The 18,016-nt window shown below is 42.1% G+C and overlaps 2 protein-coding genes across 2 annotated transcripts in view; one reads left to right on the top strand and one right to left on the bottom strand.

Annotated features, from left to right (window-relative positions):
• The window catches only part of itpk1b (inositol-tetrakisphosphate 1-kinase b), a 34,497-nt gene extending 24,235 nt beyond the window's left edge, over positions 1–10,262 (top strand). The window contains exons 6-11 of the mRNA XM_004540592.5: positions 2,663–2,761; positions 2,942–2,982; positions 3,289–3,454; positions 6,803–6,870; positions 7,002–7,164; positions 7,694–10,262. Coding sequence (XP_004540649.3) covers positions 2,663–2,761; positions 2,942–2,982; positions 3,289–3,454; positions 6,803–6,870; positions 7,002–7,164; positions 7,694–7,959 — 803 coding nt within the window. The 3' untranslated portion in view covers positions 7,960–10,262. The remainder of the gene's footprint in view (positions 1–2,662; positions 2,762–2,941; positions 2,983–3,288; positions 3,455–6,802; positions 6,871–7,001; positions 7,165–7,693) is intronic.
• Positions 10,263–11,293: 1,031 nt separating this feature from the next.
• On the bottom strand, positions 11,294–17,735 carry plk4 (polo-like kinase 4 (Drosophila)). The gene is made up of 15 exons (XM_004540591.3): positions 17,514–17,735; positions 16,555–16,650; positions 16,212–16,307; positions 15,520–15,634; positions 14,414–15,395; positions 14,250–14,338; positions 13,853–14,169; positions 13,643–13,747; positions 13,424–13,526; positions 13,161–13,310; positions 12,846–13,074; positions 12,633–12,735; positions 12,248–12,385; positions 12,053–12,159; positions 11,294–11,684 (listed from the first exon to the last, which is right to left on the bottom strand). The coding sequence occupies exons 1-15, from the start codon at positions 17,541–17,543 to the stop codon at positions 11,573–11,575; spliced, it is 2,772 nt and encodes a 923-aa protein (XP_004540648.3). The 5' UTR covers positions 17,544–17,735; the 3' UTR covers positions 11,294–11,572.
• Positions 17,736–18,016: the final 281 nt, after the last annotated feature.

Genomic DNA, 18,016 nt, shown 5'->3' with positions numbered 1-18,016 from the left:
CACAGGCAAAGGTCGTAGTGCACAGAACAAGAGAACAGGAGTATTGAAGCAACCAAAAATAAACCCTTTGTGGTTAAGTCTTTCTAAATAACCAGATTTATTTTCTTTGGACATAAAAATCAAACGCATTCCTGAAAATTAGTTTTCTAAATAGTGTGGAAACACATGTTTGCCAGCAGCAGAGCAGGGGAAGGTTTAATGTCTTTTTCTCTGACCCATCACGAGATGGAGGTACCTAAAGGATTTTCCTGGGTTATTAAGACATTATTTTCACAGCTGTAGCTAACATTTCACCAGAATCACCGCTGCATGTGATAAAACTGTCATAGGATCAGACTGGTAGAGCCTGGCTATGTAAATCACTTTATTTCAAGGTAGAGTTATTGCACTTGAAATGTCAGCACTATAAAGAAAAAACATTTAAAGAAAAACTGCTTGCAAAAATTCAGCAGTTTAAAGTTGCAGCAACATAATCTCAGTCTTAACTGAAATGTGTGTTTACAATATTAGTTTTGTACAGTAAGATTAAGGTTATTTCATCATTTTCTTTGGCTAAAGAAGCTACTGTATATAGTAACATAAATGCCTGTATGCATGAAATGAAAAATTATACAGTTATCGTGTTTATAGACTACACTGAATCTCTTACAATCTCTTATTTTAGCTACAATTGTATGATTTTAATTGTTGCCTGTTAATTTTCTGTGAAATAACAGTATAAGAGGATCCTTAACACCAAGCATCTTTATATGCTTCGTTATCACCTCGCACAGCAACAGTTGATATAACACCTCTGCACCAGCACCATTATGTTTTAGGTTTATCCCCATATCAGTTTCTTTTCATCTCAATCAACTGGGTCGGGGCTCTTGAATGTCAATGTCGGTGGTTTAAAGGTCAGCGTGACCTCTCAATAGCATTACTGCTATGCTCCTAATAATGAAATATCCCAAAAATGGATAACGGAATAAAATGATAAATTGTCGTTTATTTCCAAAAGGTCAAAGGTCAAATCTGGACAGACATACACTAGGAATTTGGAAAATATACAGACCTGATTCTCCTGAAATTATTCATGAGTAGCTCAGAGCTGGGGATGCTCTCCTTCAGTTTGCACATCTGGGAACTTCTGTAGCTTTAAGTTGAGTAGATGCTCGTAGTGAGTGTACCAGAATATTAGCCCAACGTCACATGAGCTCTGTACTGGGGGGAGCCAAACCAGCTGTGGACATTTTTGTTCGCACATGCACCTCTGTTGGTTTGTTTTTGTCTTTTTATTGAAAGAACTGTTGATGGTAGGTGAAAGCATAGAACATCAATATGATAATTCTGCTTCCAACAACTTCATTTAAGTTGTTTCTGTGGTTCCTTTTGGCCACTTGTACATGGTTTCTGTAAAACTCTGACTGCACCCAGAGTTCAGCACTCTGCACTGGACTTAATTTAAGCAAATGAGATTCTCCTGACCTCAGCACTAGCATCAGCTGAGAGCCCTGCCACTGCTGAGGCCCACGGCACACAAAGACTGGCATGTTTCTATTGTGTTTTGGTCATTAACATTTTGCCAGCTGTTGTTTTGGCCCAGCCAATGATTTCCTGTGGCGTTATCTCCAACCCGTCCGCCTTATCGCCCCCATATACCTACTGCGGAGGGGAAATTACAGAATACAAAACATTAATATAGATGCATCCCCAGTCCTGATATGGTGCCGCTTGTCAAAGCTGCAGGATGTTTTTAAAATTTTTTTAGTCTTATCAGAACTGACCAACTTGCTGCTGCAGGATGTGATGGAAAAAAAATACTTGTAAACAGACAAAAAATATAGAGATGGGTGAAAAAGAAGCAGAATTTCTGTGGTTAATACTGGAGAATTTTAAAGACATTGTAACTGCAAGTGTGTTTGTTGTGAAATGTCAGGCCTGTGAGTCCATCAGGTGACGTGCCTGATGACTCTGCGTGTCCTCAGCTGGTTTATCCTTAGTTCCTCATTAAATTGGATGCTTTCCTATATTTCATCATTGTATTTGTGTGGGTTTTTGTGGTGACCTGAACTTAGATATTTTATGGACATAAAAGAAGTATTTTGGACATGAGAAGGGATGGTGGATTTATTGAACAAAGGATGTTGAAGATGGATGTCACAGAGAGGATTCATGGATGTAGTGAAGGACAGAAGTGACATGACAGAAGACTGTACTAGGAATAGGAAGTAATGAGTCACTGCTGTGATCCCTAAAGGGATCAACAACAAAAAGGTGGTGGTTAAGGTTAAGCAAGTAGTCGCTATGATTAATTTAACGTATGTGTTTGTAAGGAGCAGAAGGACAGTACCAGATGGCCTCTGCTGTGTTTCTTGTGTAAACACATCACAGGGATGAGTTATAAAAATAACTTTTTGACCTAGTACTACAGGTCATAGCATATGACTGTTAGCCATGTGAGTTGCTGAAACGTTATGTTGAAACTGTATGTTAAAGCTAAAACTGCAGAAGAAAATGAGTTTGATGTCTTAAATCTTCCAAATTTGAACTGTGGATTAAACAAAGCAATAACTTTTATAAGTTTCTGTAGTGAAAATAACCAAGAGTACACATCTCCTGAGCATTAATATAGTCTTTCACCTTTTTCTCTTATTAATTAATTAATTTTTTAAATATATAGATGAGAGGATTTGCTCTCCTCCATTCATGGTCCTCAACACTGAGTGCAGCCCAGACGTGCTGGAGCAAATCAAGAGGCAAGGACTCTCATTCCCCTTCAGTGAGTAGCTCCGCTGTTGTCATCTTAATTCCTTCTACTCACCACACATTTTTTTTTTTTTTTTAAAAACCTGTTGCCATGTTTCTTTGTTCATCATCATCTCAAATATAACAAAAAAATTTAAGGGTTTGTGCTCTGCTGTAAACTCTGCGCTTTTCTTTGTCTTCATTTCTTCCACAGTTTGCAAAACACGGGTGGCTCATGGCACCAACTCCCATGAGGTAAGAGGCCCGCAGGATTCAGAGGTCACTCACACCCTCAAAAGTTTGCTTTAGCTAATACCTGTTCTGTTAGAGGATTGTCATTTAACTCTAGTCCAAACAGCAAAATCTGATAGTGTTATACCTCATGTAGGTATAACACTGTGGAGGCATTAAGTCTATTTGGCTAGCTTGCCAGGAGTGTCAATTTCAGCGGCACAAGCAGCACTGAATGAAGTTAGATTTTAACCTGCCTCTAACTGCTGATTGACCTCAATGTTTCCTGTCAAGTTCTTTGTCATTTATTGTGTGGCCTCCTGCCCACAGATGGCCATTATCTTCAGTGAAGAGGACCTGAAGGATGTGAAGCCTCCTTGTGTGATTCAGAGTTTCATCAACCATAACGCAGTGCTTTACAAAGTGTTCGTGGTGGGAGACTCCTACACTGTAGTGGAGAGACCTTCCCTTAAGAACTTCCCTGCTGGACCTGCAGGTAAGGTTAAGAACGGACACACAGTGAGAGGGAGAGTGACAGGTGGGGAAGTCCGAGCGCTGCTTACAGGCACACTGGTCAGTCTGTGCAATCTGCACAGCTTCTCCAAATTACCCAATAAAAGAGCTCATAAAATGGCTTTATGGTCCCTGTGATTGGACCTGTTCGCCCTTTTAAGGGGTGCAGCAGAGTGCAATTGAGTTATACCCTGTTGGTACATGTTGTCAAAACTAGACAAGAGCAGCAGTGTTTTTCTCCATAAACATGTCAAAAGCTTTACCCATGACGTGTCTTTGAATAAAGGGTTATCCCCAGACACAAACGACTCCAGTATTTGCATGTGATACAGCAGAGGCCCACATGCAAATCATTTTTGCCGACAGCGTAGTCGTCCGCTTTGTGTAACCATGCAGACAGGATGGCTGGTTTCAGCCTGGAATGCTGGTACAACAGAAAAGCTCACCACAGCACAGCAATACACCTGCACAGCGCTTAGGTCATTGTCCCCCACAGCCTGAAGCTATGCATTATGTTTTGTACCTAGAAAGTGATGGAAAGGGTGCTTTGAAAGGTTGAAGTATGGGTTAGTGTTTGGAAAGTGAGAGATGGGCTGTCCTAGTCAGCCTTCCTTCTTAAAGTGAAGCTTTGCCCATCAAGCCAGGGAATGAATGAGCCAATCCGCCGAACATTTCATTACCGCGACCTTCGCCGTGCCGAAGGGCAGATTTATTTGGACAGTTTCCCTCCACTCCTTTCTCTCGAACACTGATTCATGTTAATCATTACAAGTTAGAAATCAGAGAAAACGTAGGTAAAAATGTTGTGATACATTCCTGTCACATTTATCAAAGAAAATTCCTCACCCGAGCCCAATGAGTAACCTATTGATGTAAACATATGGACAGTGTTGGGAAGGTTACTTTTAAAATGTATTCCATTACAGAATACAGAATACATGCCCCAAAATGTATTCTGTAACGTATTCCGTTACGTTACTCAATGACAGTAACGTATTCTGGATACTTTGGATTACTTAATAGATTAGCATGCTTTTTACAACAACGTGAATGTACTGTTGCTGTGTGATTTATTACTATTACTGAAGGTCCGCGACTCCGAACTGTAGTAAAGGGACCTCTGACTAATACGGCGGGGTCCCTGTCGGCTCGTAGCCGAAAAATAGCTTTACTTTGTTGTGTGGGTCAACTTTTCTTGCGAGAGACAGAGAGAGGCGTTGAAAGGCTGCTCCAACGGAACTTATTGTTTTCGGAGGAGAACACGGTGTACAGTCGAGTCTTAATAGCTTACTTACAACTGGGCTCGTCAGGTACTCTTCTTGGCTGCAGTGGTTATTATTATATTTACATGCTTCCAGCTCCCGTTTTTCCTCGACGGCAACTCGTACCTTTCCACTCCCCTTTTTCTCCCTCCTCGCGCTCACAGACACATAACGTGTATGGCAGTCCATTCTCCCTGCAACACGGACTACACTGCCCATGATGCTACATTCTTTAGAGCTATGCTTGTAGCATTCTGCCTGTTAGCTTAGCACAACAACAACAACAACGAAAAGGCGCTCTCTCACCCAGGAAACACACAGTCGCAGAGAGAGAGAGAGAGCGTCGCCCTGTAACCATGGCAACCGTAACCCTGCCGCCTGGAACAACAGATCGTAGCTGTCAAACAAAACCCAAACAGTCCTGACCCGCGACAAGATGAAACAGGAAAGTACCGCAGTGTAATCCATTTATTTCAACAAAGTAACTGTATTCTGAATACCACCTTTTTAAACGGTAACTTTAACGGAATACAGTTACTCATATTTTGTATTCTAAATACGTAACGGCGGTACATGTATTCCGTTACTCCCCAACACTGCATATGGAACACTCAACACATTGTAGGTATGACTGAGAGACTTGTCTTGAGAGCTTAAAAAATGGCCAACTGCAGTTCTTTAGGGTTCACCTCTCATCCAAGAGGCTTCTTCAGTTCTAAAAACAAATCATGCACAGTCCTGGGCATTTTACTCCTAGTGGAGGTTGTCCCGTTTGAAAGTGGTCCATTCACAGTGCATGTAAACTGCCTCCTTTACTGCTCTTTCAAACCATCTTTGTTCAAAACAAAGTGAATACTGGGATCCTCGACAGTATTGTTGATCCTTTAGGTGCAGGTGTACAGCCGAGTCTTGTTCTGCTGAGGTGGCTGGGCTATGCATTTATGAAGTGGCTGTTTGGTTTATCCTTTGTGGAGGTCTGAGCACGCCAGGATATGATGTTGTCTTCAGCTCACAGACTCGACCTGGATGACTTGAAAACTTTTTAAGATGAAAAAGAATTACATCAGTGTGGTTTAGTTACATTCTTTTTTGGGGGTTTTGTTTGTTTTTTAAATACCAGGTATTCAAATTTAGAAAACATGAGTTTTACTTACTAAAGGCCATGGTTGAACTGTGGCGCCACCTAGTGCAGATGATGGAAAATCTAGACAGCTGCACCGTGACACCAGGACTGCAGTCAAATAGGAACTTTCCAATGAAAAAAGACTGAGTGAAGTCACCCAGAAGCATTTGCATGGCAGCCTTAATAAGATGTGTTTAAAGTATCTAAATACTAAGAAAAGGTCCTTCGGTCTGGTGTATCCTCTATTGAGAAAATTCAAAACAACATACTGTCAGAGGGTTCATGGAAATAAGCAAACAGTATAACTGGCAGGCAAGGTTGTTCATTTTTAAAATAATTAATAATTTGCTTCCACTTCATGCCCTAACCTGCTGATATTTTTAAAATTTGAATAACAGACTGGTAAACCCACAGCTGATGTCTGACATAAGGCTGCAGGAATAAAGCCGCCTTGTTCTGAAGTTGTTTTCTTGCATAAACAGTCTGTTTAGTTCAGGATCATGAGCTACATATTAAACTGATTGTTTGCATTGGTTACAGTTCCTCAGGCTAAGTACTGCTGTTTTGCAGCCTTTATGATTATCAATAATTAATCCTACCTTTAGTCACAGATATTGAAAGCCTTAAAAAATGTAGAAGTCACTGTGGGGACAGGAAGAGAAGATGTATAATTGGACATGATGAGGAACTAATCTCAACGGGTCAGCATTTTTTGTCACATTTTTAGGCTTAAATAGGTTTCTCAATAATGAAGTTATATTTTTCACCAGTTCTTATGTTTTATTTGATCTACATGAAAGTGTATGGTAGGAACACATGGAGCGAACATTTTCCATTGATGTCGGAAAAGTGATTTGGGAACTAATTCTTTGGGAGTTTCTTATGTTTCGTGTAGTCAACACTCTTTAAAATTCCGCCTCACCCTTTCCCTTTGTTTCTGCTTCAGACAGGAGAGCCATTTTCTTCAACAGCCACAATGTTTCCAAACCAGAGTCGTCCTCAGACTTGACCTCGGTACGTCCAAAATGTCACTGAATGAAATGTCATCTCGTTTCTTTTCTAATGTCTTTGTTCTTTTCAGGGCCACAACCCTGACTTTTAAAGGCTGTGTAGCTAATGCACATTTTAATATTTGTTTCACCCAGAGAGAGAACGTGGAGGGAGTGTCTCAGCCACCCAGTGATGATGTCATCAGAGAATTGTCCAGGTCATTGCGAGAAGCACTGGGCGTGTCCCTGTTTGGCATCGATGTAATCATCAACAATCAAACAGGCCAGCACGCTGTCATTGACATCAATGCATTCCCAGGTAGGCACAGCCTCAATCTCACAGACACACACACACATAAATCATCTTCTTTAAAGTATCTGCTCATTAAGTGGAAAATAAACCTCCAATTTTACTGGGAGTTATAATGAATCCATCCTTAGAGCAGCCTTCACCTGTGTAATCCTAAACTGTTTAAGCTACAGGTTCTGCTAACTGCATTTCTGCTTTTTATTAACCACAAGAGAGCATGAAGCTTGTGCAGAAAACCTTAAACCTGCATTCTTTCTAATGGCCAGCAGGGGGCGACTTCTGTTTTTGCAAGGTGTATGGGAACACAGACCTAGGCTCTTTTGAGCTATGACCTCAGAAACCTCTAAGTATGAGTCTTATTTTAATGTAATATGAAGTTCAGGGTCCTTCTGGACACTAAAGGGAAAAAAATTCTTTTATGTTCCCTTTAGTGTCCAGGAGCAGCTTTATAAGAACAATTTAGGTAGAATATTGTTTATTTAGCACACAGCCAGAAGTCACTGCTTTTCTTCTTCTTAATATTGCCTTCTCTTTCCAGGTTACGAGGGCGTCCCCGAGTTTTTCAACGACCTCCTTAACCACATCAGCAGCGTGCTTCAGAGCCACAACCCTGACTTTCCTCCTGCCGGCGAACAGCCCAAAAGCCTCCCGGTGAGCACCACGGTACCCAACACTGCCCCGCCAGCCCCGGGCTGCTGCAGCATGCTGGGAAAAGAGCTGCAGAGACTGGGCTGCAACTCTATGTCACCCAACTTCCAGCAGCACTGTGTCTCCACGATAGCTACCAAGGCTTCCTCCCAGTGACTGACTTTCTTTTTTTTCTTTTATTTTCTTTCTCTCCCATCCCCATACCTCCCTATTTGATCCCTGAACAAATAACGGATGACAGTGGTGATAATAATAATAATTAATAATCATAGTAAATATGATGTTAATGATAATATATCTAATCGAGACACAAACCTTTTTCCTATATAGTTATTGGAAATAATGGTGATTGGATGTAAGCTTTTCTTTTCCTCTGCCTTTTTTTCCCTCGTTTTGTCTAATGAGACTTTAACAGTACTGTAATGTGAGCTTTGGGAACTTTTGTCTAATAGCTGATTTTATTTTTCTCTCTCTTGCGTGAGGTCTCTGTGATGAAAGGGTCCAGAAGAGGTAACTAATTAGAATGGCCGAATCAGGACTGGAGAATGATGTGCCACTAGATGTGCAATGTATGATCCCTTGTATCTCTCTCACACTCACTTACACACAGGCACATTTACACTGTGGCCAACTGTGCCAGTGATGTGTGTTTGTATTCTGGTCAATACCACTGAGTGCTACGTGCAAGGGCGTAGAGAGAGGAGGCGTTTGGGCATTTGAACACTACTCCACAGATCCCAGGTTGCTATGTGACTGTGGCCAATCGACTGCAGAGAGTGATGAGATTGTTTTATTGGTTTAAACAAACAGGGGAGCAGTGTTTTGTTTTTTTTCTTTCCCGAGTGCCATTAAATATAATTTGAGTGTAGGAGGAGAAAAGAAAAAGAGCATTATTTTTCAAATCTTAAGAGGATAAAATCTCCATGACCATGTGACCAAGTTTCTTTTCGTAATGATTGTTATGGTGTGTGGGTGGGGGTGTTTTTCTGTGTGTTAGATAAACAAACTACATCCTTTTTGAGTCGCAGTTTGAGTCGCTCCAGTGCAGTAAGATGAGGATCACATTCCCATGTTATCTGTCTGTGGATGTTTTCCGAGAAATTCCATGATTTTTCAGAATTCCAGTGGGGGTTGTAGTCTCCTTAAACAGACTCCCCAAGTGTCTTCACTGCTTGTATCTGTCACGCGAGCAAACTGAGGCAAACTTGACCGACGGACAGACTTGGGGCTGCTGTATAGCTTGTCACTTGGGATTAATAAGAAAATCAGGTGTGTGTGTGTGTGTGTGTGTGTGTGTTTGAATACCCAACTAAAGTGAGTATTCATCTGAACAGTCTGAGATAATTGAGTTATTTGTTCAGCTTTATTGTCTCTCAGCGCTTCTTCCAGTTAACTAAACCAACAGTCCAATCCACTCATGTGCTTCAAACCTTATTCTCTGACCTGTCTGCTGTTCCAGCTGCTGTATTTGTGTCACATTTTAAGTGAAGGGAGTAGGTGGAGGTCCAGCTGTCGTTCCCAGTGTTCACTGTGAGATTTTTTTTTTTTTTTAACGAGTTTGTTAAAATCTTATAATGTCCTTACATCTACTAAGAGCAACTTTATTTTGAGATTTTATGGGGGAAATGTTTTATATAAATGAAAGCAGTGATGTTTTTGAAAAAGTGGGGATTTACGTAGAGGGACAGTAAAATTCTGGGTCTTGCTGTTCAGGTGACGTGAAAGGGACAGATCAGCTGAGCGGTTGTTGCATCCCTCTAGCATCTAGTGGGAAATGAGTGCCAACCTGCAGCAAATACAGATTACTGCGTTCCTTCTCTTGTCCCAGAGAGCTCCCCTTGCTGTTTTCTTTCCTCCATCAGCATCCAAGGGAACCCACCGTCCTCTTGCTTGCCCTGTGAGCGGATATATTTGTGTCATTGCGGCCACCTCACCAGCATCTCTCTGGGACAAAAGAAGAGCGACGGCACAGTGGAAGTTGGCCTTCGCTACATGTGTAAACAACCCTTCTGAGTATCCTGGTTTTGATTTGCCTTCAGAATGTAGTGAAGCAACAATAAATTCAAAAGTACCACACCAGGTTAAAATGAGTCTAGGTGTTTCCTCACCTAGGAAGCTGTGGTCGAGTCCCTGTTTAAATTGGAAAAGGCTGAGTATCTGTGTACGCCACTATACTGTGTCCTATCTCGTGTTCTTTACTGTGCTTCTAAATGGGAAATATAAATGGTTAATCCCACTCTTGGTCATTTCTGCAACCCAGATGGTGTCATCATGCTCCCGGCTTCCACCTGAATGTGTACTTCTTGGGTGTCTTGTACAGTACGTGTATATGCGCCTATGCTTGCATCCGTACAGTATGTCGTTTTGTATCGGTTCTGTAATCGAGAAGAATCCTCAATTTTGTGACTTTTTTAATTAAATGGCCAATTCAACAGGGCAAAATAAACATGTGAAACTACTCTGGGTGTGTTTCACTGCTTGCTTTTTTTTTTTTTTTTTCTTAAAGTTTTACAACAATCATACTCAAGTGATTCACCTGCTTATAAGAGAGTCGGAGATTTGAGTCCGCAAGGATATCTTTTTGATATAGCCATGTGCGTATGAGTGTATGGGATGGATAAAAAGCACTTCCAGTACATAAAATGTGTGAGTATAGCTTGTAGTGCGAAGTGTTTTTAGCCGTCACTAAGAGTGAAAAATGGCTCCACAAGTACAACTCCACTATTTACATCATGTAGACGACAGTTTAGTTTTATTTTTAAATAACTTATATTTAATGGTTTGCCTTCCTTCTATATAAATGAGTTGTTGACAAAAGAATAGTAATATGATCCTTGAAAGTTTACCCAAAATACACTATTTTATCTCAAAACAAAACATCCACTCTAATGACTTTCTATTACAGCAGTTTAGCTCTTAGCTCCCAAATCTATAAAGATGCTTCATTGAGCTAATCGGTGATGGGTTTGTATTATATGAAATGTCTTAACCAAATAAAACCAAAGCAGTTTCTGTGTGGTATTTTGGTCTGGAAAAATTTGAATGATGCAAGAATAACGAGTTAGTAAGAGGTCTTGGTGAATACCATTTATGTTTAACCGCTAGCAGGACTCCACGTACATCGACTGAAATAATTAGCACCACATTTCCAAAAGGAGCTCGTCTGGATGCAAATATTTGAGCACCAAAGAAATCGGTATTTACTTTTCTTCCTGTACCATGTGAATTATCAGGGCTCTAAAACTTCAGGTCCACTGATTTTAAGTGACAGATTTTACTTTGAGTAACTAACCTCATTTTTCTCCTTTAGATATAAAGAGAGGTAACTGCCAGCTAAGTTTCAGTTATATTACCATAACTATGCTTATGAATTCTCTATTACTGAAACCATAAACTGGCTATAAATACTTTAATTTCTTTTCTACACAGTTCTGTCATAATACGGAGTGCAAAGAGAAGACTGCAAAAGAAAGTGCAGCGATCCTCCACCCGGCCTCCAGATGTTTTATTGTTTCAGCGTGTATCGGTCGCACATTTCATAGTAGTAGGAAACAGTAAAAAAAACAAGACACACAAACACTAAGTTTTCCAACAGGGCTAATGTAGACACTATACAAAATAGCTGCTTATTAAAATAAAAATATATCTTTTCATAATCTCAGTCTTCTGTACATGTAAAAACAACACAAATAGAAGATATTTACAAGAAGAGAAATGACGGTTTCTAATGCTACTTCCAGCTTTTTGACAGGCCTCTATACACAAGGTGTTAATGGGACTGCAGGTGACGCGCTGCCGGGCTCGCCAACAGGCCGAGAATGGTCGAGAGACAGTGAAGCTTTTCCTTAACGTGCTCGGGCAACTTCTCGTTCTCCTTATACCTGCAGAGAACACACCACTTCTTACTTTTTGTGCCATACAAATACACTGCAGCTTCTTCTGTGTGGAAAGCTGGCCAAAGATCCAGCAAATAACAAGCTCTGTATTTTTATTCTCGGGCTACTTTGTCCTCCACTCTGCGTCTGTTACAGCACTCAGTTCATCAACTGTGTGAAACAAGCCCTTCAGCTCCATTTCCATTATCTTTAAGAAAACTTTCTTCTGATTGGCTGCCACATGCAAACAAAAGATGTGAACAGCAGGTGGATGGGGCTTCTGAAATGGCCATATTAAAAACTTCTACTCTCACAAAAGTTTTTAAAACAGCTCTTAAAGGGAACACAGAAGACATTTCTAATGTATTTCATACCTGGTGATCTTCCCTTCTGGACACGTGTAGGTGATGCAGGAAACTCCTGCCTGAACCACCAGCTGAGAACCATCGTTGAACTGCACCCAAACCTCTCCACTCGTCAGCTACAGATACAAACAAACAAGGATTTGGTTTTTGTCAAAGTGTCAATTCACATTCCCAGTCTTAAAATATTAATTAGTCATCTATTACCTGGGACGCCCATCCAACATTTGGCACAAATATCGACTTGACCACCTTTCCTGTGCTCTGGATGAGGTCCTGTCGCACTGGGGAGCTTTTCTTACTCAGGCTGGCTGTGGTGAAGTCAGACCCATCGTAGGAAATCATCTAGAAATAAATCAGTAAAAATCAAATGCAGATCTCATCACGGCCTGCACACCCACACATGACTCCAGGTGCTGTTTTTATGTTTTGATTTTTTCACTATTAGTCTTCTGGTTGTACTGTGGAAAGAATCCGTCTGCCTGAAACCAGTGAACACTGCATACACGACATGTTTTTGCCTGAGACGTCTCAGCGTCTGGCGTGGAAATCCACATTATTCTTCATTTTATCCTGTAATGTCAGAACTTACCGAAGGAGTGATTTGTGGAGGTTTAGGAGGTGATGCTGTATCTGGAGGAACCGGGTGCGAGGTTGCAGACGATGAGCCTGGAGCGTCTGAGCTGACGGGTCTCCTGGGAAGTAAAAGAAAACAAACATTTGTCACGCAAGACGAGAAATATAACAAAAAAAAAAAAAAAAAGAAAGGAAAGCTGTCACGAGGTGGCCAGAATTTTCCTGTCACCTGCCAATCATTATGGGGAAGAAAGGGACGTCCTTGGTGCTGCGCTGCTCCTCTGCAGTGATGGCGGCCTCGAGAGATAAACACATGGCGTGGCCCTCGTCCGACAGCTCCACATACCTCCGGCACTCGGGGCTCAGGCCGCTCAGCCCCGCCTCGCCCTTCACAGTGTACGACTTCCCGCTCTTCTCCACCACTCGCACAAGTTCGGACGTCTTGTGGGTCTTTGCGCCTGCACGATGCAGTTATTACACGTTAATTTAGACTCATCAGCTCAGCCACCTCATTACTGACGTTCAGCAAACACCTCAGACTCACCATCATAAAAGCAAACTTCCAGGTCCGCGTTAGGAGAGTTCTCCATCAGCATGACCTTGGCATACTTGGTGTAAAGGGTCACTTTAGGAGTCTTGGATTTAACAAGCTGAACAAACTTGGAGGCATACTGGTACTTTTTCCAGTATTTCTCTGTGACAAAAAAAAGAAAGAAAAAAAAAAAGCTCAATTACAATTTTATTTCACTTTTTTTTTTTTTTTTTTTAAATCTGATATTAATGGGTGGGATGCATCCGTCAGAATACCTGGAAGATCCTCGTAGCTACAAATGAGAATATCTTCTGGAGGAGCTGGCGGGCAGTCCAGCACAGGAAAACCTTTTCCACCATTAGGCTGGTATATCGTCACCTACAGCAGATGGTCATAATAAGCCACAACTTACAAGACTGAAGATTTTTTTCAAACATGGAAAGATTTATTAAGTAACTGCATGATAAATGCTGATTGCCCTACAGAAACTGTACCATTGAGCCATCACAGGAAATCCGGAGGACTTCTTTGACTCTTTCTTGACCACTCTGACATTTTAACAGCTCCATACAAACTTCACCCGTGTCCAAAATGCTCACCTGGATAGAAGACAAGAAAAAAGATGAGATATCTAAAAATATATCCACTGTTCACACATAGAAATTTTAAAAAAAAAGGAAAAAAAAAAAAGATTAAAATCTTACAACAGCATTTTTGGTCTTCTGTCTGATCGGCTTCAGTCGGGAGGCGCACAGAGGCGGGATTACGTCTCTCAGCGTTTTCTTCGGCTTATCTGTACTGGGTTTGGTTGAAGAGAGCTTTAACTCTCTGTCAGGAGGAGGTTGGAACTCTAATCCAGGGATGTTCTCCCTGTATGAGTCGGAGTTGGAAAGAAGCTGGTGGTGCAGGTTGGGGTGAAGGTTCGCGCCTCGGCTCATGGGCTTATCTGACCAGGAGTTGTGAACACCTAAAGGTCCTCTACTGCTGTGGGCGCTGCTATCTGCGGACCTCTGTCCAGAGGCTGAGAAAGAAAGCAAAACTTTTGGAAAACTTTGTAGTCATGATTAAAACAACCAAAAGAGCACAAAAGTGTTATTTTACCTTCAGTGTTGAGCCAATTAGAAACTCCCTCTAAGTCCTGAAATTGCAAATTTGGTGGAAGTGCGGTCTCTGTGGAAAAATACCCAGAACTGAAATAGAGAGTGTCATCTGTTAGTCTCAATAACCTGAGAGAAAAAAAGATTATCAACAGACTGACTGCTTACTTTGCTGGCTGCTTGACAGGTGGAGATGGGAGTCTTCCGTGCTCTGAAAACGGGTGTGGAGTGGAGGACACGGGGAAGACTGGGCGTCCTATACCAGCCAGAGTCTCCTCTGAGTGGCATCGCCCCAGCTCAGCATGAGTTGAACCTGTTGAAGTGGACATGGGACGGTCTGAAGAGTGAGCCCTCCTCAGGTAGCGAGAATGAGGCTCTCCGCTTTCTACACCATGAGCCGCCCTGCTCCTGCCCTCTCTGTTGAACCTTTCCAGCGGATGCTGCTGCTGCTGCTGCCACTGGTCTCCATCCTCAAAACAGGCACTGTTGGGCTGGCGTGGAAGGCTTGGGATGGGTGCCATGCGATTAGGCAGAGCAGAGCCTATCATGTGCTTGGTTCGCTTCTGGAGGCGACTGCCGCTGCTGGCAGAGGTGGAGGAGGTGTAGGCTGTGGAGATGGTGGCAATGCCACTGTCAATGGACCCGTCATCCCCAAGCCCCAGCTCTTTGGTCCTGACCAGCAGGCTCTGGGTCATGAATGGGTGGTCCAGTACTGCAGAGAGGCTGGGTCGCTGGGCGGGGTCTTTCTGCAGCAGCTGATAAATTAGGTCCTGAGCCTCCAGAGAAACATGGGTAGGCATCTCATAGTCCCCGAGAACCACTTTGGACAAAGTGTGCTTGACCGTGTCTGTGTCAAATGGAGGGCGACCCATCAGGAAAGCATAGAACATGCATCCCAGTGACCAAACATCTGATTCCAGCCCGTGGGCGCTGCGAGTGGCCACCTCTGGGGAGATGTAGTTTGGTGTGCCACACATGGTGAAGTGCTTTTCATTTGGGAGTTTGAGCTGAGTGGCCAGGCCAAAGTCTGCTATCTTAATGTTCATGTTGCTGGTCAGCAGAAGATTGGACAAAGTCAGGTCTCTGTGCAAGATCCCATGAGTATGTAAATAAAGCATCCCTTTCACTGTTTGGTCCATGAATTGTCTCGCTGTGGGGCGAAAATAAAGTTGTTGTTGGGGTTTGTTTTTGGGGGTTTTTACAGTAGTAGCAACTCACAAAGCTGACAACACAACTCATATTTAGGCTTCTAAACAAAAACACATGTGCCTGACCTTCATCTTCAGAGAAAGGCATCTTTCGCTCTTTGAGGTACCGACTCATCTCTCCATTGTGGCACATCTCCAACACTAAATACACATAGTTGCTGTCCTCAAAGTAGTTGTAAAGCTTTTACAAAAACAAAAGACATAACAATATGATTCATTTACCATCGTCTCAAAATATGGAAACATTGAGAAAGAACAAAATATAGAATATATCTGACTGGATTTTAAAATGATTGTACTACTGTGGTCCTGAAAACTGTGTCAGTGGGACCACCACTGCCTGCTTTCCTGGTTAATCTTTAAAGCTGAAGATTAGCCAGACTACTGATTAAGTGAAGTGGAAACAAATCGGTGGCGCGCCTACACAAAGTACTATCAAGGACGCCCTGTATAACCATGACAACAATACAGAAAGCTGATATATGCATCATCAAACACAACAGTCCCACAAAGACACAGGAATCCCTACAGCTACAGCACTGGTGTTAACTTTAACTGTAAATCTCACACTAAGCAAGCATTCACACGTTTCAAATTATTAAAGTGCATCATTAAACTGTGTGTGATGCATAAAAAAACAGAAAATGTATATTGTATAGATACACTACAGGAGAAGGCAAATTTAAATAAACAGCAGGGTTGGTGTTGTGTATCAAGCACTTCATGGCAAGAAATCATCTGTGGCTTGTCAGCGTTACCTCCAGTATGGAAGGATGCTTCAGTCGGCAGTGAATCTCCACCTCGTTCCTCACACGTTGGACCATGCCGGCTTTGTGCATTGCTTTTTTGTCAATCTGCAGATGGGAACAACAGAGATAATTATACGCCTGCCACTCATCGGCTCAGCGTGGCATGTTGTACAGTTTGGTTTGATCCTAATAATCAGTTTCCCACCCACAATGGCAACGAAACACTGAGAGCTCATCTGTGGGGCGGGTCAAGAGACCACAAGAACCCCACGGGAGGCAACATATGTCATAACCCAGTAGTTCCAAGTTTACAATTTTACAGCATCACTGATAAAGATGTAGATTATCTCACCGTTTTGATGGCAACCTCCAGACCAGTCTTCACCGATTTGGCCCGGTAAACACACGCAAAGGAGCCCTTCCCGAGCAGAGTGAGGACCTTGAAGTCCTGCGTGCACAAAAAGAGAAGTTGTACAAACAACGCATCTGCAGGAAAATGTGAGCATGATTTCATTTTTAAGTTTAAATCCCACGGGAAGCGAGAGCTTTAAAAGCAAACACCTCGATCCTCGACTCCTGATCATAACAAAAACCTCCTTTCTCATCTCTGCTAGCATGGGAGTCAGCAGTCAGGTTGTTAAAGCCATGGCGAAGAACTTGGTCAAACATCCTTCCCGTAACCTGCGACCTGCTGGATTGTTCTCTACAACCACCAACGACTCCACACGGGAGAAATCCACCCACAACAAACGTTAACTGTCAAACAAGCCACTAACACCTGACGCCGTCATATGGCCAACCAAAACCTTTAATTATCCCGGGTCTCTTCCCGCTAATGAGGACCCACTTGTAGCCGTTTCCAAGCAGCATGACGGGTCCCAAACTGACGCGACACAACAATGTCTGTCCTGGGGGAGCATGGTTACACACCCGCAGAGACGATGTTGACATTTTCTACTACATTAACTACTACTAGTACTACTAAATAATAATAACAACAATAATAATAAGTAGAAGAAGAATACATTTAGGCAATCGTAAAGAGCGATATCTTTACGACACGTGAAACAAGCTAAAAACGAAAAACTGAACTATCGCCTTAGTAATTGATGTTAAGTAGTATAATATTTAGCTATGACTAAATAAAAGTTTAACATATCCCCATTATATTAAGCAAACAGTGTTTTTTTTTCTTCTCAGTGCGATATTGTTTAGCTAACTTGTAACTCCAGCCTTTGACTTGACACGAGAACAAGCCATCAGTCCGAGTGGACGCTAGCTTGTGGGCGTTAGCCCAACAAAAGCACTCACCTCAATTTTATCTCCGATCGAAACACTCATCGTGGCGGCTTTTCGCCTCGCAGACGCGTGCAGGTTTGTAATAATGTTCCCCGATAGGCAGAGTGCATGGATAGCCGCTACAGGAGTCCTCACACGACGAATAAATGTTGTTCTCGCGTTCCCCTCCAAAACTTTGCCATATCTTCCATTTTGAAAATATCCGCCCGTTACTCCGTGGCTACGTCACACCCCGCGTCACTTGACAACATTAAGCTTTGTCACGCCTCCTCCAAGCGCCCCGTGTCTGCGATGGAGTTACATGAAGCTTCAATGATCTACATTTAATTTAATATCAGTGGTCGTCCAGACACAGGAACTGCATATATGGAATCAGCTACTACTTTTAAAATTATAAATTTAAATGATACGTGTATTATTAAAGAAAATGTTATCTAATCGTGAATTAATCCAGTAACTTTCTTTTAATTTTTTAAATCAGCTTTAATCACAGGACTCGACCTCTCATTTGTCTT

This window comes from Maylandia zebra, linkage group LG19, assembly GCF_041146795.1.
Source record: "Maylandia zebra isolate NMK-2024a linkage group LG19, Mzebra_GT3a, whole genome shotgun sequence".
NCBI classification, from domain to species: Eukaryota; Metazoa; Chordata; class Actinopteri; order Cichliformes; family Cichlidae; genus Maylandia; species Maylandia zebra.
This window is presented reverse-complemented; position numbering and strand designations above follow the sequence as displayed.